Below are 26,218 nucleotides of genomic sequence, written 5' to 3'. Positions count from 1 at the left end.
GCATCGTGCTCCCCAGAAGCATGAGCAAGCCCTGCCTGCCATCTGCGACGCCCCCTCGTGCAGTCTTCCCGTGTAACACGCAGTGGCTGCAGTAGGGGCCACAGCACATGCAACTCCAGGTGCTTGTAGTGAGCTAAGAACATGAGCTAAGAACCTCAAAAGAGTGCTAAACGGGGAGTCAGGAGACCTGGGTTCTGTCCAGACTCCATGTGACCTTAGACAAGCTGCCTAACTTCTCTGGGCCTCTCATCTGTAAAGTAAAGGAGAGAGGTTGGGGAGGGGCACCTTCAAGTCTAACTCTGTATGACGCTGTGACGTCAGGAGGCTGAAAGTCTGGCTGTGTATGTAACAGAACCAAAGCTGCTGCTTTTTCCTGGTCCTTTGGGTTTGGGTTCTGGAAGGCTGGCAGGGAGGGCCTGGCTGGGTGTTTCACCAGCCCAGGCCGAGCCCTCTTACTCCAATGAGCAGAAGAGGAGAGTGGAAGAGGCAGTGGAGAACTCTGGCCAAGGCCAATGGGACCGACAGCAGTGGTCCTGGACAATGTCCTTCCTCCCGGGTGTGGGACAGGGAACCCCCTTCCCTGGGAGCTGTAGCGCCAGCAGTGAGCTGGGTGGAGGGGATCAGCCTGACTCTCTCGCCAGTGTTTCTTCTCATCAGGGCCTTCTCGTACCTTGGTAAGCCTTGCGAAGCTCTTAGCACAGGTCTTGGGAAGGCACTTTACAGAAAAACAACTCCAAGTGGGTGGTGAGCACACCATACAATGGTCAGCTCTCCTGGTAATCAGAGAAATGCAAATTCAATCACCAGTGTGCACTTTTATGGCTTATCAGGTTGGCAAAGATGAAAAAGTGACAAAATCCATTGTGGGCCTGAGTTCGGGGACTCTCACACAACCTCCAACTTGGCAGAATGTGTCTTGGGGAAATAATTTAAAATGTGTACGTGGTACTCATAGCAGCTTTGCTTCTAGTAAGAAAAAAACTGGAAACATTCAGTGATTGGGCAAGTAAATCATGGCTCATCTGCACAGTAAAGTACGCTGTAGCCATTACAAATGATGTTTGATAATTATATTGGTGGGATGAAAGATGTTCCCAGAACGGTTATCCACCAGAGTGGCGGAGTGTATTTCTACTCTGGGGAGTACGTGCACACACAGAAGAAAAAAGTCTAGCAAGGTGTAAGCCAGTGTGTTAAACGTGTATTTGTGAGTTCTTTTATCCCGCTTCTTTTTGATTACTTCTATTGTTTCAGTGTATACAGAGGCTTTGCATAATAAGTGGAATTAGGAAAGCAAAAATATATTTTTAATGACAAAAAGCACTTAGTGGCAGTTCCCGAGAGGCCAGATCAGGAGAAACGCCTGGCTGCAGGCCTGTTTGCTGGCATGGGCGAGAGATAAATCTTACTCTGCCTTCTGCTGTGTCACCATCTATTTCGGGAGAGTGGCAGCAATTCACGCTCTCCGGCTCAGGTGTCAGCTGCTGGGGAGATGTCATCAGTCAAGGGCAGAGGACCAGGAAGGGCGGCAGCAGGCAGGGAGCCAAGCCACCCTGCACGAGGAATGGCCCATCTCTTCGGAGTGTGCCTGGTGGAAAGAAGGAGGTGCTTCTGAAGCAAAGGAGCAGTGAACCACATTCCGCCTGGACCCAAACGAGCCAGAGCCCACTTTGTTTTAGTGGAAGGTCAATCTGTGTTGGAGGAAGACCCCTAACAAGACAGAAGGTAGGAACTCAGCTTCCCATCAGTCGTGCCTATTCCCTGAGTTGTTTCCCTAGGAGGGGAGATGGGTTGCACAGAATCAATTGCACTTCCTCCAGAGCCTGGAACCGCCAAACACGTGGTTTTGTGGGACAGCAGGGCAGAGTGAGATGATTTGTGACTGTGGAACAGGGGCTTACCTGACTCTGTTTTCATATAATCCATTGGTTAATTGGGCCTCTTGACTGTAAACAACAGAAGCCAACTCTGGTTAATGTAAGCAAGAAAAGGACTCATTGCAGGTATGTCAGGTAATTCACAGAACTGAAGAGAAAGCTGGGGAAGCAGGCTCAGAAAAGAATGAGGCAGCCCTGGGAGTCTGGAAAGGAAAAACCAGTTGAGGAGTTCTCCAGGGTGGGGCTGCTGGATTGAACGGGCCCTGGCCATACTTTTTGGTCAGTCCACTCAAGTTTCAGTGTATTGGGACAGAGAGACTCTGGTGAGGGGCCATGCATTTGAAGAAAGTCTCACTAAGACGTACCCATGGGGTGAGAGGTGATTGCCCAACATGAAATCTGGGAGCAGACTCCAAATGAGGAGAGATGGAGGTGAGAAGCTGAAGGATGACAAATGACTGTTACACGTAAGACACCTGGACTGGGTTGAATTGCATCCTTCAAAGGGATATGTCCAAGCCCTAATGCCTGGAACCTATGAAGGTGACCTTATTTGGAAAAAGAGTCTGTCCATATAACTGAGTTAAGGATGTCGAGGTGAGATCATCCTGGATTTAGGATGGGCCCTAAATCCAATGACAGGTGTCCTTGTAAGAGAAAGAGAGAGATGTGAAAGAGATACAGAGCAGAAAGCCACATGACGACAGAGGCAGAGATCGGAGTGATGCTCCCACAAGCCAAGGAATGCCACGAGCCACCAGGAGCTGGAAGAGGCCAGGAAGGATTCTCCCCTCGAGCCCTCAGAGGGAGCCTGGCCCTCGGGCACTTTAATTTTGGACTTCCAGCCTCAGCAACTACAAGAGAACGAATTTGTCTCAAGCCACCTGGTTTGTGATAATTTGTGACCGCAGTCCTAGGAAATACGACAACACCCAGACCCTTTAGAATGACCTCTCCCCGCAGAGTACTCTGGGCTTGGGCCACCACTGGAGGTGACGTGGGTTCCAAACTGGGTTTACAAGTTTCCTGTGCAGGTTTGGCTTAAGTCTGTGACTCACTGGGTCTCAGTATCCCCACAATAACTTGTGCAAGCATTTTTAAGACAATAGGGGAGGGTAATGGCTAACAGCATAGGCTCTGGAGTCAGACCACCTGACTCCAAATCCTGGCTCCATCATTTCTCAGCTGGAGAACCGGAAGCAGGTAACAGAAGTAGCATTCAGCTTCTTTGTCTGCTGACCGGGGTCACTATAGTACTAGCCACAGAGCTTGTTTTATGGATTAGAGGAGTGTAGACAGTGCAATGCTTAGAAGACTATCCAGCATGTGGTAAGGCTGCAGGGGGTTATAGCTGATTTGCTCTCACTGTTTGCAGAGTTACTTTGTTCTAATCCATCTGTGTCCAAAGAGCAGTGAATGTTTCCACCTCCCAAGAGGGAAAAGCATGGGAGAAATACATACAGCTTCTTCTTCCTCCTAGTGAGCTGCAAGGTACATGGCGATGAATTTAGGGTAAAGGACTTCTGTCCTGCAAGGGAGGGACCTGTGCTTGTCCAGCACCATCAGCCATTAGGTGGGATGGACTGTCTGTTTGGGGAGGTAGTCTAGGAACCCCTCTGTGGCCGCGCAGCTAAGCCCCACTCTCCAATCCTGTCTTTATTCATACATCATTCAAAAATACTTTTGAAAGTTCTAGGTACTGGGAATACAGCAGGGAACAAAACCAAAAGCCCGACCTCCCAGAGCTGACAATTGAGTGGAGAGGGGCAGGGAAGCAGGAAATAAACAGATAGATACACATATACCATGTCAGGTGGTCCCCTAGAGAAAAATAAAGCCAGGTATAGGGGATGGGGAGTGATCGTGGGGCTGGGGAGAGCATCTCTAATAAAGTGACATCATCGCTGATAAAGTGACATCTGAACAGAGACCTTAAGGAAGTGGAGTGAGCCAGGCAGAGGGAACAGGTGCAAAGGCCCTGAGGTAGGCCTGTGCATGGGGTGTCTGAGGAATGGCAAGCAAGGTGGAGTGAGGGGTTTGCGGGAACAGTGGTAGGGATCGTGGATTTCACTTTGGGAAACATGAGGAGCCTTAGTGGCGGTGGTGGTGGGAGGTGTTGAGCAGGAGAATGATGGGATATAAGTTTTTCTGTAAAAGTCTCATTCTGGCTGCTGAAGGGAGAATTGGGGCAGCCAGTAGGGTAGACACAGGAAGACAGCATAGACTCCTGCAGTTTTATCAGTAACAAAACTGATGTTCTCACCTATTTCCCCTGAGTCCTGTGTCTCTCAATCATTCAGTTCCAAACTCAGGGCGGGAACTGAGTTATCTATTGAACCCACCAGCTATTACTAGTATTATTTCAGAAATCACGTGTAATAAATAGGAAGAGGTCTCCGCATCTCGGATGCACTTCACTGAAGAAGACAGAGAAATCACAAAAGTTGATAGCTCCCAGCATTTTTGCCAGTAAAGAACCTATTGTATTAATGTTTCCAGACCCTGAGTTTGAAAGATTTTGTCTACCAAATTGCATGTTCGAGTAAATAGCCCCTGAGGCCTTCTCACAAACAAGTGACTGATTGGCCTTTTGACAACTAGTCCTTGCTTACAGAACCCCAGCCCACCTGCAGGACCCCGGCTGGGAACCATGCACGAGGATCCTTCTCACCCAGATATTTCTGAGTTGTTTTAGATTTTCCCAGTTTTCCTGATGTTCGTGTGCTGTGTGCCAGGCCCTGAGCTGGCAGCTGTGTCTGCAGACGTGAGAGACACAGGCCGCCCCGTGGAAGAGTTGACTTTTGTGGAGGAGGTGTGGGGGGCCAGGAAGGGAGGGGTCTGATTCAGGGGAAGGGGGAACACAGGAAGCATTCAGGGCAGGCTTCCCAGAGGAGGTGTTTCCTGGGTTGAGTTTTGAACAGGAGTTGGCAAACTTTCTATTAAGGGCTGGATAGTAAATATTTTAGGCCTCGTGAGCCATAGAATCTCTTGCAACTACTCAAACTTGCCATTGTAGCTCGAAAGCAGCCTTAGCTAATGTGTAAACCAGGGGGTCTAGCTTTGTTCCAGTAAGACTTTATTTACAAATACATGTGGGAGAGGGAAGGAAGGGCAATTTGGGCCTGGAGCTGTAGTTTGCAGGTGTACCTCTGGTCTTGAAGAATAAGGAAGTGGTCCCCGGGCTCTTGTTCCAGGTGGGATAGAGAGTACGGAATATGACGATGCTTCCCAAATGTGGCCTTTTATCAGTGGTCACTTTTTTCCAGGCAAAATGAGAGCAATGAGGGCACTGTGGTGAGTGTTTTTTAAGGCTAGTGTATTAACTGATTTGCTGTTATCCTCCCTTTCTTAACTTTAATGGTGTACCAATGTTCTCTCTTTTATAAGATGATGATGGCATGTGTGTGTTTAATGTCCTGAGAAGAATTATCAGCTGCAGCCCTGTGTCAGTCTCCTCTATTTCTTATTTTTATTTATTTATTTATTTATTTATTTATTTATTATTTTTTGCGGTACGTGGGCCTCTCACTGTTGTGGCCTCTCCCGCTGCGGAGCACAGGCTCCGGACGCGCAGGCTCAGTGGCCATGGCTCACGGGCCCAGCTGCTCTGTGGCATGTGGGATCTTCCCGGACCCAGGCACGAACCTGTGTCTCCTGCATCGGCAGGTGGACTCTCAACCACTGCGCCACCAGGGAAGCCCTATTTCTTATTTTAAAAAAAATTTGTACCATTATGTAAAAGTCAAAAGCCGGAGGATCATAGCTGTAGACTCTAGGCTTCTGAGAGATCTTAGTCACAGGCGGGTGGTCTTACCCTAAACTTATGCCCATGCCTTGCAGTCCCTGGCTGCCTCTGGGATGCAGGACAGGCAGAAACCCACTGCCCCAGGGGGGTACAAACGCACATGCCTGCACAGGGGCCAGCAGGTGACATGAATGAGTGAGCAGGCTCACAGCATGTGTCCTGTCGCATTAGGGCAGCCTGACAGTGGTCTCCATGTGACAACATTGCCTTATCTGCTGATTTGAATGTTTTTTAAGATTCTTAAGATAAAAGACCACTATTGTTGCTTTGACAAAAAAAAAAAATCTTTTGCAATCTGAGCCTGGCTCAGCGTTGCCATCCTTTAATCTCTTAATCCAGATTCTCAGATCCTGGCCATGACGCGCTCCATCGACTCCACACGCAGCCACTGGACATCAGCCTGTGGCAGCCATTTGGGAAGATATTGTATTTGAGGGTCGCTATCCTAGCCCAGGAGGGCGCCTCTAATGTCATTCTCACCCACACTTCCAGATTCCATCCGGGCCTCTTGCCTGCAATGCCTTTCTCATTCCTCCCCAGGAATCCCCTGAACTCAAAGGTATGTGTTCATTCCATAAATACGGATGAGTATTACCAGACCTTCCACACACCCTGGCTCTTCATTCTCTGAATCTGTAAAGCCCAAAGTCGAGTCTCAACCATATATTGTCTTCCTTCCCCATTGCTTGATGTACTTTAGTTTGGGCTCCTCTGTCAGATTATAAACTTCCTGAGGCTGAGGATGTCACTTTCTTCAGCGTTACAGACAACATAGAGTGACGGGAAAAACACAGGCTTTGGAGTAAAACAAAGTGAGAGGATAGTTTGAATTTGGGCTTCCCTATTTAACAGTACGTGAATTGCCAAAGATTTCTGAGACCCGCTTCCTCAGCTATGGATTGAGGATAATGCCACTCACCTCCCAGTTGGAGGTCAACTATAAATGACGTGTGTTAAGGGGTGTGCACTGCATCAGAACATAACAGGTGCTCAGTAAATACTACCCACCCCCTGCACACACACATTCTTCCCAGTTTAGGGCGTGGATGAAGGCGCAGGAAGTAGTAGGTGAATGATACTGGATTGAGAGATATGCCTAGTCTTCCTTTTCAGAAATCTGCCCAGTGTGCCTCTGGGTCCCCCCCCAGGGTTTCTCAGCCCTGTTTTCTACCCAGGTTTGACTTACCTGGGACCAACCTTTTGCAACATGGCTGCTAATCCTTGATGAAATGCCCCATGCAGGCTGTTTAGGAGACTATGGCCTTCATTTAAAAAGAAGGAGCAGGCCAATAAACACATAAAAGGATGCTGGATATCACTAGTCAGTAGAGAAATGCAAATCAAAACCACCAGGAAAATGAATACTACTTCACTTCCATTAGGATGGCCATTTTTTAAAATGTAAAATAACACGTGTGGGCAAGGATATAGAGAAATTGGAACCCTTGTGCACTGTTTTTGTTTTTTTTAATATTTATTTATTTATTTATTTCTATTTGGTTGTGCCGGGTCTTAGTTGTGGCAGACGGGCTCCCTAGTTGCAGCTCCAGGGCTCCTTAGTTGCGGCTCACCAGCTCCTTAGTTGCAGCACATGGGCTCCTTAGTTGCGGCAGGTGGGCTCCTTAACTGCAGCTCGTGGGCTCCTTAGATGCAGCTCGCCAGCTCCTTAGTTGCGGCACACAGGCTCCTTAGTTGTGACATGCAAACTCTTAGTTGTGGCATCTAGTTCCCTGACCAGGGATCGAACCCGGGCCCCCTGCATTGGGAGTGCAGAGTCTCATCCACTGCACTATCAAGGAAGGCCCCTCTTGTGCACTGTTTATGGGAGTATAAACTGTGTAGCCATAGCGGAAATCACTATGGTCATTCATCAAAAAATTAAATGTAGAATTACAATCTGATCCCTCAATTCCACTTCTCAGTTATGTACCTAAAAGAATTGAAAGCAGAGACTTCAACAAGTCTATTGTATGCCAAGGTTTATAGCAACATTATTTACAATAGCCAAAAGGTGGAGACAACCCAAGTGCCCATCAGTAATGAATGGATAAACAAAATGTGGTGTCGCCATACAATGGAATATTATTCAGCCTTAAAAAAGAAGGAACTTCTGGGGCTTCCCTGGTGGCGCAGTGGTTGAGAGTCTGCCTGCCGATGCAGGGGACATGGGTTCATGCCCCGGTCCGGGAAGATCCCACATGCCGCGGAGCGGCTGGGCCCGTGAGCCATGGCCACTGAGCCTGCGCGTCTGGAGCCTGTGCTCAGCAACGGGAGAGGCCGCAACAGTGAGAGACCCGCCTACCGCAAAAAAAAAAAAAGAAGGAACTTCTGATACATGCTATAACATGGCTGGACCTCGCAGACATTATGCTAGGTGAAATAAGCCAGGCACAAAATGACAAATATTGTATGATTCCACTTATATGAGTAGGCAATTCATGGAGACAGAAAGTAGGGAGTGGTTGCCAGGGGCTGGGAATGAGGCAAGGGGAGTTACGGTTTAATGGGTACAGAGTTTGGGGGATGACAAAGTTTTGGAAATAAATAGTGGTGATGGTCGTACATCATGGTATATGTACTTAATGCCAATGAATTTATACACTTAAAAATAGTTAAAATGATAACCGCTATGTTATGCATATTTTACCAAAATTTTAAAAATACAAAGAATAAGACAGAGAAGGAAAGGAAAGGGAGGAGGAGGAGGGAGGAGACAGAGGAAGAGCAGAGAAGGAGGCTCCACCGGCTCTGTAGTCAGGATGACTCGGGACATGCAGATCTTTCTGGCATTGAGGATCCTTAACGAGTTCCACCTCCCTATCTCAGATGTCTTGAGCAAGTAGAGGAAAGGAGAGTTTCATTTAAATTTCTGCCTCATTCTAATGTAATTAGAGAAGCATCTCTCCTGCTGCTGCTGGAAGTGTAGAGAGCACTGTGATGGCCGATTTTATGTGTCAACTTGACTGGGTCGTGGGTGCCCTGATGTTTGGTCAGACATTATTCTGGGTGTGTCTGTGAGGGTGTTTGGGGATGAAATTAACACTTGAATCAGTAGACTGAGTAAAGCAGATGACCCTTCCTAATGTGGGTGGACCTCATCCAATCAGTTAAAGGCCTGATTACAGCAAAAAGGCTGACCCTCCTTCGAGTAGGGGGAACCCCTCCTGCATGACTGCCTAGGGCTGGGACATCAGTTCCTTCTTGCCTTCGGATAGAACGGTAACACTGGCCCTCCCTGGGTCCTGAGCCAGTGGGCATTCGTACTGTAACTAAACCACCAGCTTTCCTGGGTCTCCAGCTTCCCGACTGCAGATCTTGGGACTTGTCAGCTCCATAGTTCCATGAGCCAATTCCTTATAATAATTATCTCCGTGTATACTCATCCTATTGGTTCTGTTTCTTTGGAGAACCCTGACTAACAAAGCCACCCTCATCAGATACCGGGAGTCAGGCCTGCTCACAATTTGAAACCTTGAAAATCTGAATGATACTAACAGTGGCTTTTTCAAGCTTGAATGGTGGCCAGGCACCCTGGTAAGAGCTTTTCAGATATCCCCTCATTACATGCTCAGAGCATCATCACAAGGCAGTGCTTGGGGAGACAGGGCCTGGGCCAGGATCATAGGATATCAAGAGGTAGAGCCAGGGCCCCCCCGGGGGTCTGTTCGAACACTCACAGGATGGTTTCCCTCCACATCTGCACTTCACAGTACCCACGGAGCACTTCCCCTGACCAGGGAGAGGCTATGCCAGCACCTTGACCTTTCCAGGTCAGGGCCTGGGGACCAGGAGGGTTGCTGGAGAGTTCCAGAACATCTCTTTAAAAGACGATTGCAACAAAAAGAATAAAATACCTAGGAATAAACCTACCTAAGGAGACAAAAATCTGTATACAGAAAAGTATAAGACACTGATGAAAGAAATTAAAAATGATACAAACAGATGGAGAGATATACCATGTTCTTGGATTGGAAGAATCAACATTGTGAAAATGACTATACTACCCAAAGCAATCTACAGATTCAGTGCAATCCCTATCAAACTACCAATGGCATTTTTCACAGAACTAGAACAAAAAATTGCACAATTTGTATGGAAACACAAAAGATCCCAAATAGCCAAAGAAATCTTGAGAAAGAAAAACGGAGCTGGAGGAATCAGGCTCCTGGACTTCAGAATATACTACAAAGCTACAGTAATCGAGACAGTATGGTACTGGCACAAAAACAGAAATATAGATCAATGGAATAGGATAGAAAGCTCAGAGGTAAACCCATGCACATATGGTCACCTTATTTTGATAAAGGAGGCAAGAATATACAATGGAGAAAAGACAGCCTCTTCAATAAGTGGTGCTGGGAAAATTGGACAGCTACATGTAAAAGAATGAAAATAGAACACTCCCTAACACCATACACAAAAATAAGCTCAAAATGGATTAAAGACCTAAATATAAGGCCAGACACTATAAAACTCTTAGAGGAGAACATAGGCAGAACACTCTATGACATAAATCACACCAAGATCCTTTTTGACCCACCTCATAAAGAAATGGAAATAAAAACAAAAATAAACAAATGGGACCTAATGAAACTTAAAAGCTTTTGCACAGCCAAGGAAACCATAAACAAGATGAAAAGACAACCCTCAGAATGGGAGAAAATATTTGCAAATGAAGCAACTGACAAAGGATTAATCTCCAAAACTTATAAGCAGCTCATGCAGCTCAATATCAAAAAACCAAACAACCCAATCCAAAAATGGGCAGAAGACCTAAATAGACATTTCTCCAAAGAAGATATACAGATTGCCTACAAACACATGAAAGGTTGCTCAACATCCCTAATCATTAGAGAAATGCAAGTCAAAACTACAGTGAGGTATCACCTCACACCCATCAGAGTGGCCATCATGAAAAAATCTACAAACAATAAATGCTGGAGAGGGTGTGGAGAAAAGGGAACCCCTTGCACTGTTGGTGGGAATGTAAACTGATACAGCCACTATGGAGAACAGTATGGAGGTTCCTTAAAAAACTAAAAATAGAACTACCATACGACCCAGCAATCCCACTACTGGGCATATACCCTGAGAAAACCATAATTCAAAAAGAGTCATGCACGATGTTCATTGCAGCTCTATTTACAATAGCCGGGACATGGAAGCAACCTAAGTGTCCATCGACAGATGAATGGATAAAGAAGATGTGGCACATATATACAGTGGAATATTACTCAGCCATAAAAAGAAACGAAATTGAGTTATTTGTAGTGAGGTGGATGGACCTAGAGTCTGTCATACAGAGTGAAGTAAGTCAGAAAGAGAAAAACAAATACCATATGCTAACACATATATATGGAATCTAAAAAAAAAAAAAATGGTCATGAAGAACCTAGGAGCAGGACAGGAATAAAGACGTAGACCTACTAGAGAATGGACTTGAGGACACGCGAGGGGGAAGGGTAAGCTGGGACGAAGTGAGAGAGTGGCATGGACATACATACACTACCAAATGTAAAATAGACAGCTATTGGGAAGCAGCCAGATAGCACAGGGCGATCAGCTCAGAGCTTTGTGACCACCTAGAGGGGTGGGATAGGGAGGGTGTGAGGGAGACGCAAGGGGGAGGAGATATGGGAATATATGTATATGTATAGCTGATTCACTTTGTTATAAAGCAGAAACTAACACACCATTGTAAAGCAATTATACTCCAATAAAGATGTTAAAAAAAAAAAAAAGAAAGAAAGAAAGGAATGCTCTACACCATAACAAAAAAAAAAAAAAAAATAGACGCTGCCTGGAGGAGGGAACTTGTTCTGAGGCCCTGGGAGGGGCTGGTGCAGCCTTAGGTCTCCCTGCCTGGGAAAGTGGGTGGGACCGCATAGTGGCTGGTGTCAGTCTAGGCTCTGTCTGTTTCCTGGCGGTGTGGCCTTGGGCAAGTCACTTGACTCCTCTGTGTCTCACTTTGAACACCTGTAAAGTGGGGATGACTAGAGGCTCCTCTTTGTGTTGGCCTGAGGATTCAGTGAGCTAATGTGTATAAAGCCCTAAGAGCAGGGCCTGGCAAACATGAAGTGCCCCATAAATACTGGTTCTTGTTTACTATTCTTAACTCAGACAGCTGAGGAGGTGGACTCAGAAAAGGAGGGAGGGGCTTCCCTGGTGGCCCAGTGGTTGAGAGTCCGCCTGCTGATGCAGGGGACGCGGGTTCGTGCCCCGGTCCGGGAAGATCCCACATGCCGCGGAGCGGCTGGGCATGTGAGCCATGGCCGCTGAGCCTGCGCGTCCGGAGCCTGTGCTCTGCAACGGTAGAGGCCACAACAGTGAGAGGCCCGCGTACCTCAAAAAAAAAAAAAAAAAAGAAAAGAAAAGAAAAGGAGGGAGAACATTCCAAATCAAGTAGGGACATCACATGGACTCCCCTCCTCCCCTCCACGGCTCATGACCAGCCATCCTCCCTCTGTCCCTCCGGGCCTCCCCCCCAGAGACCCCTACCCCGCACTCTCCTCGCAACTTCACTCCAGCTTTCACTGGACCTCTTGGGCGACTTCTCACTCTTTCTCCTAAAATATCACTATTTATGCTTGCGTCCTGCTGCCCCTATTAGACCTAAGTTCCTTGAGGCCAGGACTGCGTCTTCCTCTTTTTCTCCTCCCTCTTTCCCTCCCTCCCTCCCTCCCCCCCTTCCTGCCTTCTTTCTTTTGTCCTTTCTTTCTCTCTCTCCTTTCTTTTCTTTTCTTTTTTTGGTATCTAACATTAAGCTTTACCCATTTTGTTTAATGCATGAATTAAAAAGCCATTTAACAACTAAATGTCTGCCTAGTAGCCAAGAGCAGCCCTGCCTTAGAAGCTTACCTACTCAGCTGAGCATTTCAGTCTAAAGCAGCGGTTCTCAACCAGGGGATTCTGTCTCCTTCCCCGACCTCCTCCTGGGGACATGTGGCACTGTCTGGAGACATTATTGATTGTCACACTGGGTGGGGATGCTACTGGCATCTCGTGGGTAGAGGACAGGGATAATGATAAACATCCTGCAGTATATAGGACAGCCTCCTACCTCAAAGAATTATCCAGGCCCGAATGTTGGTAGCGCGGAGGTTGAGAAACCCTGGTCTAGAGTAGCTCCGGCAGGAGAGAAGAGGGCACCCCAAAGTCAGATTACTCCAACTCCTGAGTTCTGCAGTTGGCCTTGACTGTGTCCTTACAGCAGCCGGCAGTGGTGCCCTGCCCCCCTCTGCTGGGTCCTGCTGACTCTCTTTTCTCTGCCCTTTGTGAGCTACGGAAACCCATTAAGTCAGTGTATCTTGTGATGGCTCCATTGAGCGTGGGTCCAGAGCCTCCCACTCCTGGTGGGCTTGTGTGGGGGGTTTTTCAAGCAAGCCTGCTTCCTCTAGCCACAGAGAAATGTGATATGACAGTTTGTAAAAGTGTCGCTTTGTAAAAATGCCAGGCGTAATCTCAAGGCACAAAGAACACCGTAGAAATCAGAATCGACTTGAGGAGTCGTGGCCAGCAAAGGTTGGAATTAAATGGCAGGCTCTGTGGGCTCGTGTTGTTTTGTTGGGGTGTTTGCCAGTTAATACAGCTCATTGAAAAAATGACTTCTAGACCTTTTCTCTCTTTAATAATGACCTGTTACGGGTTTGAAAATGGCAAATATTATCTTCGTTTTAGAAACTGCCTGAGCTTCATGTGGTCCAATGGTGTCCATCTTTTTTATTTTTGTAACATCTTTGGCTGGTGGGGAGGGGTGGGGTGGATGTTAAGAAGAGGCAGGTCAATTGATTTTCCTGCTTTTCCATTGAAAAAAATAATGTCTGCAAGGGAACCCCACAATAACTCTTCATAAAGCTCTCCTGTTCTGTTCAAATGCATTTAAAATGCTCAGAAGTAAACAAAAGCTTGGCTTAAGAAAAGAAATAGTCAAAAACGTAGTCAAGTGTAAACTGGAGAAACCTGCAGAGCTTTGGTCCAGCTAATTCCTTGGATATCTAAGGTAGGCATCCATTCAGGGAGAGGAGGGAACGTGAGTATGGTTGCTGAGCAACAGTTCCCATGGGGAGAAGAGCATCAGTGGGTTGGCTATAGACTGCATAAAAGATGGGTCAGGACAGAAGGAAGGAGGAAGCTCAGTCATTCTTCCTCCACCTTCTGTTTCTGAGCTAGAAGGGAAGATACACAATAAAGACCCAAAGGGTGGTGGCAGGATTGCTGTGCAATTAGCAGGGCTGCTCTTTGCAGAACAGAAACCAGCTAATTATTGAGGTGTGAGGAATCATTCTGACTTTCAGATTATGCTAGATATGGGTTGAAGGCAGCTTTCTGAAACCAGGAAGCACTGAAAAAGAGAATAATTGAAGGTTTCCTGAGAACTGAAAGGATGCCAAAGATACACAGAAATTGCAGGCAGGTGAGCTTAATGTCAAAACGGTGTCTTCACATCCCTGTGAAACTGTGTTGCTGAAGGCAAGGTGTGTAAATTCTCTGTGCTTCAGTTTTCTCATTCATAAAATGGGTGTAATAATAGTTGTGAGAATTAAGAGTTAATATAGAACTTAGAACAGTGTTTGCATGTAGTAAGTGCAACATGAATATTAGGTACTATTACTTTATTTTTCTCTCCTCTTCCAGAACAAAGACAGGTCTGACCTTTTTATGCATTTTAATATCATGCATTTTCTTATATTCGAAGTTCGTGAAATTATGACAGTAACTTGACTTTGTATGTAGTTCATATTATATCCATCAGGATGTGCAGATTATGCTTGATAACGAACAGTCTTTAGAGCTTAATACTAACACAAGTCTGTATCTTTTGTTCTTGTCCAGTGAGGATTGTTTTTAGTCTACTAGGGTTGCCATAACAAAATACCACAGATTGGGTGGCTTAAACAACAGAAATTTATTTTATCACAGTTCCAGAGGCTAGAAGTCCAAGACCAAGGCGTGTGCAGGCTTGTTTTCTTCTGAGGCCTGTTTTCCTGGCTTGCAGATGGCCACCTTCTCGCTGTTTCTTCACATGGCCCTTCCTCTGTGCACACACAGAGAGAAAGAGAGAGCTCTCTGTTATCTCTTCCTCTTCTTATAAAGACACCAATCCTATTGATCAGGGCCCCACCCTTATGACCCCATTTAACCTTAATTACCTCCCTAGAGACCCTGTGTCCAAATATAGTCACATTGGAGGTTAGGGCTTCAACATATGAATTTGGGGTGGGGGGAGATACAATCTAGTCCATAACAGGATTGGGGGTGGAGGTGGGCCTTTCTTCATAGTATTTATTTGAAGACCCCGGTTCTCAGGGGCTTCATCTCAGCACATGCCCATCTCTCCCGCCCCAGCTCATGCTGAATGAACTCACTCTGATGCCCCAGCTGCACGGTTCCCCGAACTCCGAGTTCTTTGCCAGCTTCCTTCTTCTCTACCTGGACTGTTCTTCCATAACTGCTTCCATCTCATCCTTTAGACCTTAGTCGACACCCTATCTACAGATGGTCCTTTGTCCCAGGCAAGCCTCAGCTTTAGGCTCCTACGAGTAAGTAGAAGGGGTAAAATTCACCAGCCTGCAGTTCTTGTAGCTGCCCTACCATTTCACTTGATGGTAGATGGGGTACCCCGAGGGGAACCGCTAACTGATAGAGGAGCAGTCATACAGCGGTATCTCTAAAATGCCATGAATTCATTACACTAGGAACATGTCCCTCACCCCCAGGTGACCGACAACTGCCGTCACCACCACTCCTCTTGGTGGCAGCCATGAGAAGACAGTGTTGGCTTCCTGTGCCCCGGCCCCTCTCTTCCTGGCTTTCCTCTCCAGCCCCACACCTGCTTTCTGTTCCTTTTGGAGGCACAGTGGCTGCAGGCCAGGTCTCTGGAGGCAATGGTTTGAGTTAGAGTCCAAGCTAGGCCACTTACTAGCTGTGCCACTTTGGACAAGTTTCTTTACCTCTCTGAGCCTGTTTCCTCATCTGTAAAATGGGGATGATGGCAGGACTTATCTCACAGAGTTGTGAGGATTAAACTATTTATGATGTGTGAAGTGCTTAGAACAGCGCCTGGCCCATGGTAAGCTCTAGATTGCATTTATTGCTGTTGCTATGAAGCACTGTCTCAGCACATACCCAGATGTAACATTTGCTTTGAACTGTGGATTTGAAACTTCTTTTTAAATTAGCCAAACACTTTTCAAGTGAGATCTTAAAGGGAACCCCAATATATAAAACAGAGTTTACAAGGGCCCTTCTGGTTGTAGCGGGGTGGGTGTCCCAGGAACTCTCTCTCAAACCCCTCAGTCTCTCTCACCAACTAGAAGATAATGTTTCTCACGTGTGCCTCGTGGACCAGCGGCATCAGAATCACCTGGATTTTAAAAATGCAGAGGCTGGGGTCCCAGTGCAGCCTGCTGAATTGGATTCTCCAGGGGGCGGAGCCTGGGAATCTGGATTTCGGTATAGTCTTCAGGTGATTCTGAAGCACAGAGGAGCTCATGCAAGCATCATAACTACATATTTATTTTCCCCATTCCTGCCAAGGGAAAACCCTTCTAGGGTAGTGAGTGGAGTTTCTACAGCGCCACACTGATCCTCTGTTCAGTTTCTCCTGGGTGGCAGTGGAAAGGAGGCTGGCGTTCTTCTTGGGAAGCTGCCTTACACACTGGAGGGTACTGCCATTGGTTGGCACCACCCCTCCGCATCCCACAGCCTTGCCCTGCCCTCTGCCCCGAGGCCGCTGGGTATTACCAGATCTGGATTACGGTCTACAGAGCTTCTAAACTCTAAAAAGATTATGCTCCCTTCCATCACCACCTTGAGTGATTCAAAATCAAGAATGCCACACCTTAAAGTAAGGGAGACCAGCACATTCTGGTTTCTTCCATGTGATTCCCCTGAGGCTTTTTGAAAACGTTTAAATTGCATTCAAGTCAACTTTTTCCCCCTTTTGTGTTTGGGGGCACGCGCCTGCTTTGCACCTGGTAAGCACTCACCTTGCTAACTTGTAGGCAATCCTGGGCTGCAGCCTAAACCTCTCTCTCGTTCTGCCTGCCTTTCTCACAGGCCTTGATGAAATCCAATGCTCCCTGCCCATGGAGAACAGGAGGATATTCCTGCAAGAGCTGTCGGAGGCCAGCTTCAGCGAGTGCAAGTTCAGCCTCTCGCTCACAGACCTGTTCATCATCATCTTCTCTGGCGTGGCTGTGTCCATCGCCGCCATCATCTCCAGCTTTTTTCTGGCCACCGTGGTGCAGTGCTTCCAGAGGTGCGCCCCCAACAAAGACACTGAGGACGAAGATGAGGATGAGGACGACTGAACCACCTGCACCCCCTCCTCGCTCTCCAGACCCCCAGCAGGTGGCGCTCCTCCGAGGGAAATGCTGAAAACGGAGAAGAAGTGACTATCAGTGACCAGAGCAGCGCCTGCTCTGAGCCTTGCCCCCGGGGCGCACCTGCTGAGACCGCTGATCTCAGAGTTTAGAATCCGCAGAGCGAAGGAGCCCAGGAAGGATTCCCCGAGGAGAGCCTGCCTCTCGGCTTGAGGTGCGTGTGGGGAGAAGATGACCGAGTCAGGTTTCAGAGGTGACAGCTGAAAACAGCACAGGGGATGTGAAGACTGGCAGCTCTCACCTGCAAAGGTGACTTTGTGCCGTCCATTTCTCTGACCTGGACCGCAGAACCAGGCAGCTTCTCCTTCCTCCTGAGAGGCAGCAGCCTAGACAGTGGGGATTGGAGTTCAGGTCCGTCTCCACGGGAGTGGGACTTCTGCCCCTTCTGTAATGGGCTTCGGCCGCCTTAGGGTGTTACGCAGAGAACAGCCCCACATCTGGCTACAGTGGCACCGAGGAAAAAGCTAAGACCTGGCCAAAGGGTGTCTGTTGTTATATTTTGGTGAGCAGGTCAGAAAAACATTTGTTGACAGAACTCAAACCCTGATCCTTATCCTAAGAGGTGGCAACTGGTAAAGGAAGAACAGTCGTTTCTGTACAATTGTGATGGCCTCTGCCGAGAGTCACTCTTCCCTCTGAAGCACAGCAGTTGTTTCCATCTTGACCCGCCACCTCCTTCAGCCTTGAGTCCCGCCTCAACTGAATAACGCTTGTTCATTCTCTGTGCTGGCACCGTTCCAGACTTGTCATCTCCAGAACTTGTGATAAACTTTCCCGGAGGCCAGGATTCCAAAAAGCAGGTTATATTGGACCAATAAAATGTTAAAAAAAAAAACAAAAAAAACATGGGACTTGGCTTCTGTAGAACCTCCATCAGTGGCCTTAGGGTGTGTGTGACATTCTTTGGAGCATAGGCTGTGACAGGCAGTGTTTTCCAGGATGTGGACTGCAGCACTTTGGTTCAGAGACAGTAGGAAACAATGCCATGCACCCAGCAGGTTGATGCAAGATGATGGGTATCGGCAGCGTCGGACCTTGCTGGGGACTGACGCTTAGACGAGGGGCTGGTGAGAAGCTCCTGGGATATTTGGGGAAGTATCTTTCCATTGTTTTCCATAATATATTCCTTATGTTTCTTCCTCATTGCTCTCTTGCATCTTTGCCTCCACAAAGAATTACTGAGTGCTTGCTAAGTGCCCTGGTCCAGGAATTGTGGGTACACCTTCCAGAAGGAAGGTGGGGCCCCAGCTCGCTTGGGCCTCAATAATCTTATGGGTAGAATATAAAACAAACAAGTAAACAAAACTATAATTGTAGGTAGTGATAAGCGCCATGAAGGAAAGAAATGAGACCTTGTGACAGAGAGTAAGTGGGAGGAACCGGTCAAGAGTGGATGGATGGGTGTATTAGGCAGGGCTCTCTAGAGAAACAGGATCAATTGGAGCTCTGCGTATCCATCTATGTGCATTACAAGGAATTGGCTCGGGCAGTTATGGGAACTGAGAAGTCCCACAGTCTGCAGCCAGCCAGCTGGAGACCCAAGGAATGCTGGTGGTGCAGATCTGGTCTGAGTCCAAAGGCCTGATAGCCAGGAGAGGCAATGGTTAAGTTCTAGTTTGAGGGCAGGAGAAAACTCAGCTCAAGTAGTCAGGCAGAGGGAGAGGAAGGGGGGAGGGAGAGGGAGGGAGAGATGGAGAGGGAGATGGAGATGGAGAGAGAGCGAGAGAGGGAGAGAGAGAGGAGAGAGAGAGAGAGAGAGAGGGAGAGAGAGAAATTCCTCCTTTCTCCGCCTTTTTGTTCTATTCAGGTCCCAATGGATTCGGTGCTGCCCACCCACTTTGGGGATGGGCATCTGCTTTACTCAGTCTACAGATTCAAATCCTAATCTCATCCAGAAACACCCTCACAGACACACCCAGAAAGAATGTTTAACCAAATAACTGGGCACCCTATGACCCAGTCAACTTGATGCATAAAATCAGCCGTCACTCGGGGGCCTCTGATTGGGTCGTTTTGAGCTGAATCCTGCCTCCTTCTCCCACCTCCTTGCTTCCCTCTCCCCTTCTCTCCTTTCCTCCTCTTCCACTCTCTGTCTCTACTCTTCTTTCTCCTCTTCACCCTCGAGGAGACTCCCGGTCACCTTTCTAGCCCCCAGCATTGCTGGCTCCAGTGGAGGAGACCCCTGGCTCAGAGGGGCTGTCTTCTCAGAGTCGCTGGGCAAATGGAGAAGTGGACCAGCATCTTCCCAGACTCCATGGCAACCTCCGTGGGCCCCACCCTCAGTGCAGGTAATGCTTCCATTGAGGAAACAATATAGGCAAACAAAATGGTCATCACGAACCGTTAGGTGCTGCTCGAATTCCTGTCGAAATGTTCCAGCCGTCATTTGTACCTTATTGTGTATGAAGGTTCCTGGAGACAGTTTTCAGTCAGGAGAGAGAACTGCACTGATGGGCCGTCATAGGGGAGATAGAAAAGACCATGGAGTAGGGGGCCGAGGGCTCAGAGGACACGAAACAGTCTAACACCAGCACCTCCCCAGCCTGGCCACAGACTCAGCTGAGACTTGTGTGGGGTTGGAATTACGGTCTGTCATCACAGTCTCCAATCGCCATTCCCGGGAGCATCCTACCAGGGACACAACTAAAGGCCCTGGATCCAACTGGGCCCCCACCGAAGGCACACTGTGTTTTTCCCAGAATCCTAGGGAGGTGATACCCCAAGTTGTGGAAACTGCACTAGACCCTTGTTATGATAGGTTCTGATAGATGAATTCCCTCTTAATAAGTCTATTTTAATCCTTCGGTCCACTTCAAGTGGTTCATTGTGGTCAGCAGGCTCAGCTCTTTGCTCGGAAGACACACACCCTGCAGAGTGTAGGGGCCGGTGGTCATTTACTGAATGAATGAGTGAGCAAGGGAGGGGCCCCAAGGCTTGCTGGGTGCCAATTAACCATCATTTCTGCGAACTGCAACCTAGAGTTTTGAAAAGAACATGATTTGGGGGAAGAAGAAGAGTTTTCAAGTATTGGCAGTTGAAACAGTCATCTCCTGGATATAAAGTTCCCGTGAAACACTGGGGACATGGGGACATTAGGGACATCTGTGGTCAAATCCAAGGAAATATACTGACCAGGAGCCACAGCTCAACTGGGGAAACGCCTTTGAGAAGTGACATTGCACAAGCAGCAGGTGATGATTTAGTGCTCTCTGTTGCTGTATCATCTCAAGTTATCATTAACAACAGTGGTAATGCTGCATACCAGTTGAGGGCCTCCTCTGCGCCGGACGTTTCCCTCTCCCAGATCTCCACTAGTGTCATCTGGGTCTCAAGTGTCACCTCCTCAGAGCTACTCTCATCACGCCATCCTGTATTATCTTTTGCACAGCGTGTACCATGGTGTGAAGTTACCCCACCTGTTTGTTTACATGTTTATTGTTTACCTTTTCTGAACTAGAACATGAGCTCCCCAAGGGCAGGAACTCAGGCCCTTTGTGTCTCCAGCATTTGAACAGTAGTGGCACAACCAGTATGCATGTGGGGCGCAAAAGCAAACAAATGAATTCCAGGCACAGTACTAGAAACTCTAAAAACCTGAGCTCTACTTAAGCATACTCACAACTCAGGTGGAGAGCTGCTATCATCCTCATTTTGTCGACTGAAAAAAACTGCACAACCTAAAAACTGAGAGTTATGTTTTATTCGGTGGGAAGTTTTAGGACTTCAAGCCGGGGAGGGAGCATCTCAAGGAGCCCTGAGAACTGCTCCAAGGAGGCAACAGTGGGCAGCTAGGATATGTAGGAATTTTGCAACAAAGGGTAGGTGGTCTGAACGTCGAAAGATTATTGTTAATTAAAGAAAACCAGACCTCTGAAGGAATTTAGTGCTTTTCTATATATGGGAAGGTGCAAGAGTCTGGGCTTACTGAAATTATTCCTTTGATATGCACCTCACCTATCTGGGGCCAGTATCCTGTGTTTTCATATCCTGAGTTTCCTCGGGGCTCACTGAGGGGGAGTGGCTGTAGTCTGATGGCTGCTAGATCCAGGTAGATCTTTTCCTTCTTGAGTTCCCTCAGGGCTCACCGGATCGCCATGGCCGTGGCTACAATCACTGATGACTGTGCATCCTTTGTTTACTGACATGGCAGGCAATATTCCATTTCTCAGTTTCATAGGTGAGCAAACCAAAGCTCAGAGAAGGTGGTGGATGACAGGGCACGACAGAGCCAGAACAGATTTGTGGCTGTAGGACTTCAAAGCTGTGCTCTCGGTTATAATAGTTCATGTGTATCGAGAGCACTGTCCATGCTAGGTGCTGAACCAAGCCCTTTGTACAACTCACCCCTGTAAAGGCAGTATATTTGTCAGGGTTCTCCAATAGGATGTGTATGTATATATATATATATATATATATATATGATTTATTTTAAGGAATTCGCTCATGTGATTGTGGAGGCTCACAAGTCCACAATCTGCAGGACGGGCCAGCAGGCTGGAGACCCAGGGAAGAGCCAATGTACCAGTTCAAGTCTGGAGGCATCTGCTGCACACACCCTCTTGCCCAGGGGCAGTCAGTCTTTTATTCTATTAAGGCCTTCAACTTATGAGATGAGGCCCACCCACATTATGGAGGGCAATCTGCTTTACTCAAAGTCCACTGATTGAAATGTTAATTTAATCTAAAAACACCCTCATAGAAACATCCGGAATAATGTTTGACCTCACGTCTGGGCACCGTGGCCCAGCCAACTTGACATGTAAAATAAAGCATTACAGGCAGGTACCATTATTGTCTCACCTTTATGGATCCATCACCTCCATGTGGTCGTTGAGAGATCTGATTTGGTCTTGGGAATAACTTACCTGGTGGGACAAAGCTAGTCAGTGTTGGAATAGGCTTTGTGCTCTGACCACTGCATGCCCTCTCTACGCCCAACTGCATATTCCCTTCTCGGGTCAGCAGGAGCTGACCTGGCAGGGACAGCACAGAATGGCACATTTCCTGGGGTTGTATGCTAGACTCCAGGAAAAGCAACCTGCACTTGCTAGGTGCACCCAGAATGAGTTTATTTTAAGCCTCAAGTTCAACATCTCAGACCCATTCAGGAGAATCAAAACCACCAAAGTATCTTGTCTTACCATCTTGCTCTCCTTAAGATCTGATGACCAGAAGGTTACGGCAGCATCACAAATGAATTCCTCTCATCGTGAACACAGCAGGAGCCACCAGTGCGGCCCTTGGACCTGGGCAATGGGCCCTATTTGGGCCCAGTGCTTTGGAGGGCCCTGTTCCAGCTCTCCTCCAGTTGTCCTCTTCCTCTGGGGTAAAGAATCTGTGAGGCCAAGGGCACACTCCCACCCAGTACCAGTGCCCTATTTTAGCACATCCTCAGGATCCCAGAATTCTCTGCACAAATGACCCCAAGCTCGGGGGTGGGCCCCTTCCAAGCATCCCTCCTCCAGGGTGAACTGAGCGGCCAGGCAGTGGATGTTGGCTGGGCATGTGAACAGAGGCTGGATGTGTAGGCTGAGGTATCCACATATGGGTACCCAAGACCCTTAGAGGCTCAGGATGGAGCCAGGGCTGGGAAGAGAAAGGGGAAGGTCTTATACGGCTCAGCTCTCCCCACACTGCCATATTCTGGTGCAGATTTCCAGGAATTCAAGAATCATCATTTAAACCTGGTCTTCCAAGTCATTAGGAAGGTATTTTTGTCAAGGTAGCTGGGTGGAACGTTTTCTTAGCAGTTTATCTTTATGACTTATGAATGTTTAGATATGGGTGTGTGGAGGGTATTTGTACTCTGGTTCTGGCTTCACAGATGGTACAGGTAGGCCTGGGTACCACAGTAGAGACCAAAGGGTGGCCACACACCCTGGCTCTGGCCCTAGAACTGAATATTGCTTCTTCCCTATGGGGCTGGTCCACAGGAACCTTTATACAGAAAGGCTGAAAAATGCATGCACACTGATTGCTTTCCCCAGTGATGGAGAGATTCGCACTGAACATCCATGCGTCCCCCTCCCCATCCGCCAATCCTCCTCCTTCTCCCCCTCTCCCTCCCCCCTCTCCTTTCCTTCTCCTCCGCCCACCAATGCTATAGGCTTGAACTCTAGGTGCAGTCAGTGGCTGGAGACAGGTGGTTTTTACACCCTTATTACACTTAACTGGACCCTGGAACACATCAAGGCTCTATTTCCTTAACATCTCACCACCACCGACTGAGCCAGCTGCAGGCCCTGGGCCTTGGCCATAAAATTCTTTTTAGTGGTCTCTAATGACCTTGAAGGTTAAGTGATTTATTATTTGCAAAGTGGTCTACTCTCACCGAACCTCCCCAAAGCAGACCCCTGTGGATTTCATTTGCCTGCAACCAACAAGGTAGCCTTGTTCTTTAAGACTCCAGGCTAATGAACACACATCCAAACTTATTATTTTTCCACGTAAAAGAATTTTTCAAAACAGAAAGGAACATTGTTCTCTGTTGTTTGCAAACGTGATCCATTTTCTGAAAACATGTCTTTCCAGGGTATAAGTGAGACAGCCTTGGAAAACATACAATGTGCTTTTCTGGTAAAACGTCACATGCATGCTCAGGACGTTAGTCATGAACTCAATTGCTCTCTGGAGATCTTTGGTACCAGCACTGGGAGTGCTTTTCCAGTACAGATCCACAATCCCCAAGTGAGCCCCTGACTGTGAATAATCAGAGTGGGGCAACCGCACGTCAACCAGCCTCAAAAGGAGCCCTCGGGGGTGGAGGGTCAGTCTCCAGTGGAATGTCCACCTATCCTCATACCTGATGCCCTGGGCTGTGCCAGGGACCCTCTGGGAGCCTCAAGCCCTCCCCTGTGAGCAGAGAAACACTGACTTGTTGGCAGAGTTGATGAGAATACAGTGGAGCGGTGGGAGGGACACCTTCCCTCCTCTTCCAGAATCTTCCTCCAGAATCCTTAAGCATTCATAGAAGAGGGTGCTGTCTAAAGAGAACAGTAGGATCAGAGCTCGAATCCCAGCATCAGATAACAGGAGCCGAGTTCCAGCAGTCTGAAGACCTCAGCAGGTATCACAGGAGCTCAGTTCTCATTTCTACATGTTGTAATCAGCCCCCAGCCCCGCTGCCAGTGACCTAACAGTCCCAGCTGCATCTGGGGCTCACGAGCCTGCATAAATGTCAGAGGCCACTTTTGCTCGCATGTCCCCAGGGTCCACTCACCAGGAATACACATGAGGCCACATCAATACTCAGATTATGTTGTCCTGGTGGATCCTGCCAGCCTGACTGCAAGTCAGCAGAAGTACCATCACCCCAGGCTATCCCCCAGCCCACAGACACTATGTATTTATGGGAATGGAGAGCCTCTCTCAGGCTCGAAATCCAGCATGAACTGGCATCCGCCAAGCATCCATCACATCTGCTGAGGGTTGACACTTGCGTTGGGCAGTGTGGCCTCCACCAGCCATGCGGTGGCTCCTTGGGGGGCCCCTCCCCACACCATCCCTGCCCTGTCCAGGTTTTTAATCCCAGACTTCCATCCCTCACTCACCCTGCAGAACCACATTGTATTACCCATGGAAATGGGGACAATGCCCCAGGTGTGGGGTAAGACTAGACCATAGGCCAGGCTTAGAACCAGACCCCCTAAGAGCCTCCCAGTTTCCCCGTCTCTCCAGCCTCCTCCCTCAGGTTTCCACTCAGGTTTATCAACATAAGCAAATAGATTCCCTGGGAAGGGCTGCCACCACCTGCAGCCACGGCAACCAGCCAGCTTCCAAACCAGAGAAGGCTCAGGTAGGACGGGGATATGGACATCAAAGCCAATCAGCACCTGCGTTCCTTCCTGATTGATGGGGGAGGCTGCAGATTCTGCTGAGACTGGGGGAAGCGCTGGGCTCTCCACACCCTAAGAGCTGCCTGAGAAGGTAAGAAATGCAGGGGCAGTTTAAGAAAATTGAAATTGTATCAAGTATCTTTTCTGACCACAACGCTATGAGACTAGATATCAATTACTGGAAAAATCTGTAAAAACTACAAACACCTGGAGGCTAAACAATACACTACTTAATAACGAAGAGATCACTGAAGAAATCAAAGAGGAAATCAAAAAATACCAAGAAAAAATGACAGTGAAAACACAATGACCCAAAACCTATGGGATGCAGAAAAAGCAGTTCTAAGAGGGAAGTTTATAGCAATACAATCCTACCTCAGGAAACAAGAAACATCTCAAATAAACAACCTAACCTTACACCTAAAGCAATTAGAGAAAGAGGAACAAAAATACCTCAAAGTTAGCAGAAGGAAAGAAATCATAAAGATCAGATCAGAAATAAATGAAAAAGAAATGAAGGAAACAATAGCAAAGATCAATAAAAATAAAAGCTGATTCTTTGAGAAGATAAACAAATTGGTAAACCATTAGCCAGACTCATCAAGAAAAAAAGGGAGAAGACTCAAATCAACAGAATTAGAAATGAAAAAGGAGAAGTAACAACTGACACAGCAGAAATACAAAGGATCATGAGAGATTACTACAAGCAACTCTATGCCAATAAAATGGACAACCTGGAAGAAATGGACACATTCTTAGAAAAGCACAACCTTCTGAGACTGAACGAGGAAGAAATAGAAAATATAAACAGAAAAATCACAAGCACTGAAATTGATACTGTGATTAAAAATCTTCCAACAAACAGAAGCCCAGGACCAGATGACTTCACAGGCAAATTCTATCAAATATTTAGGGACGAGCTAACACCTATCCTTCTCAAACTCTTCCAAAATATAGCAGAGGGAGGAACTCTCCCCAACTTATCCTACAAGGCCACCATCACCCTGATACCAAAACCAGACCAAGATGTCACAAAGAAAGAAAACTACAGGCCAATATCACTGATGAACATAGATGCAAAAATTCTCAACAAAATACTAGCAAACAGAATCCAACAGCACATTAAAAGGATCATACACATGATCAAGTGGGATTATACCAGGAACGCAAGGATTCTTCAATATACGCAAACCAATCAATGTGATAAACCATATTAACAAATTGAAGGAGAAAAATAATATGATCACCTCAATAGATGCTGAAAAAACTTTTGACAAATTTCAACACTGATTTATGATAAAAACCCTCCAGAAAGTA

The 26,218-nt window shown here is 47.4% G+C and overlaps 1 protein-coding gene across 1 annotated transcript in view; it reads left to right on the top strand.

Annotated features, from left to right (window-relative positions):
• The window catches only part of LRRC38 (leucine rich repeat containing 38), a 34,965-nt gene extending 16,756 nt beyond the window's left edge, over positions 1 to 18,209 (top strand). Inside the window, exon 2 of the mRNA XM_067729988.1 lies at positions 16,741 to 18,209. Within this exon, the coding sequence (XP_067586089.1) occupies positions 16,741 to 16,994 (254 nt within the window). The 3' untranslated portion in view covers positions 16,995 to 18,209. The remainder of the gene's footprint in view (positions 1 to 16,740) is intronic.
• The last annotated feature ends 8,009 nt before the right edge of the window (positions 18,210 to 26,218 follow it).

Source organism: Pseudorca crassidens, chromosome 2 (assembly GCF_039906515.1).
Source record: "Pseudorca crassidens isolate mPseCra1 chromosome 2, mPseCra1.hap1, whole genome shotgun sequence".
Taxonomy (NCBI): domain Eukaryota; kingdom Metazoa; phylum Chordata; class Mammalia; order Artiodactyla; family Delphinidae; genus Pseudorca; species Pseudorca crassidens.
This window is presented reverse-complemented; position numbering and strand designations above follow the sequence as displayed.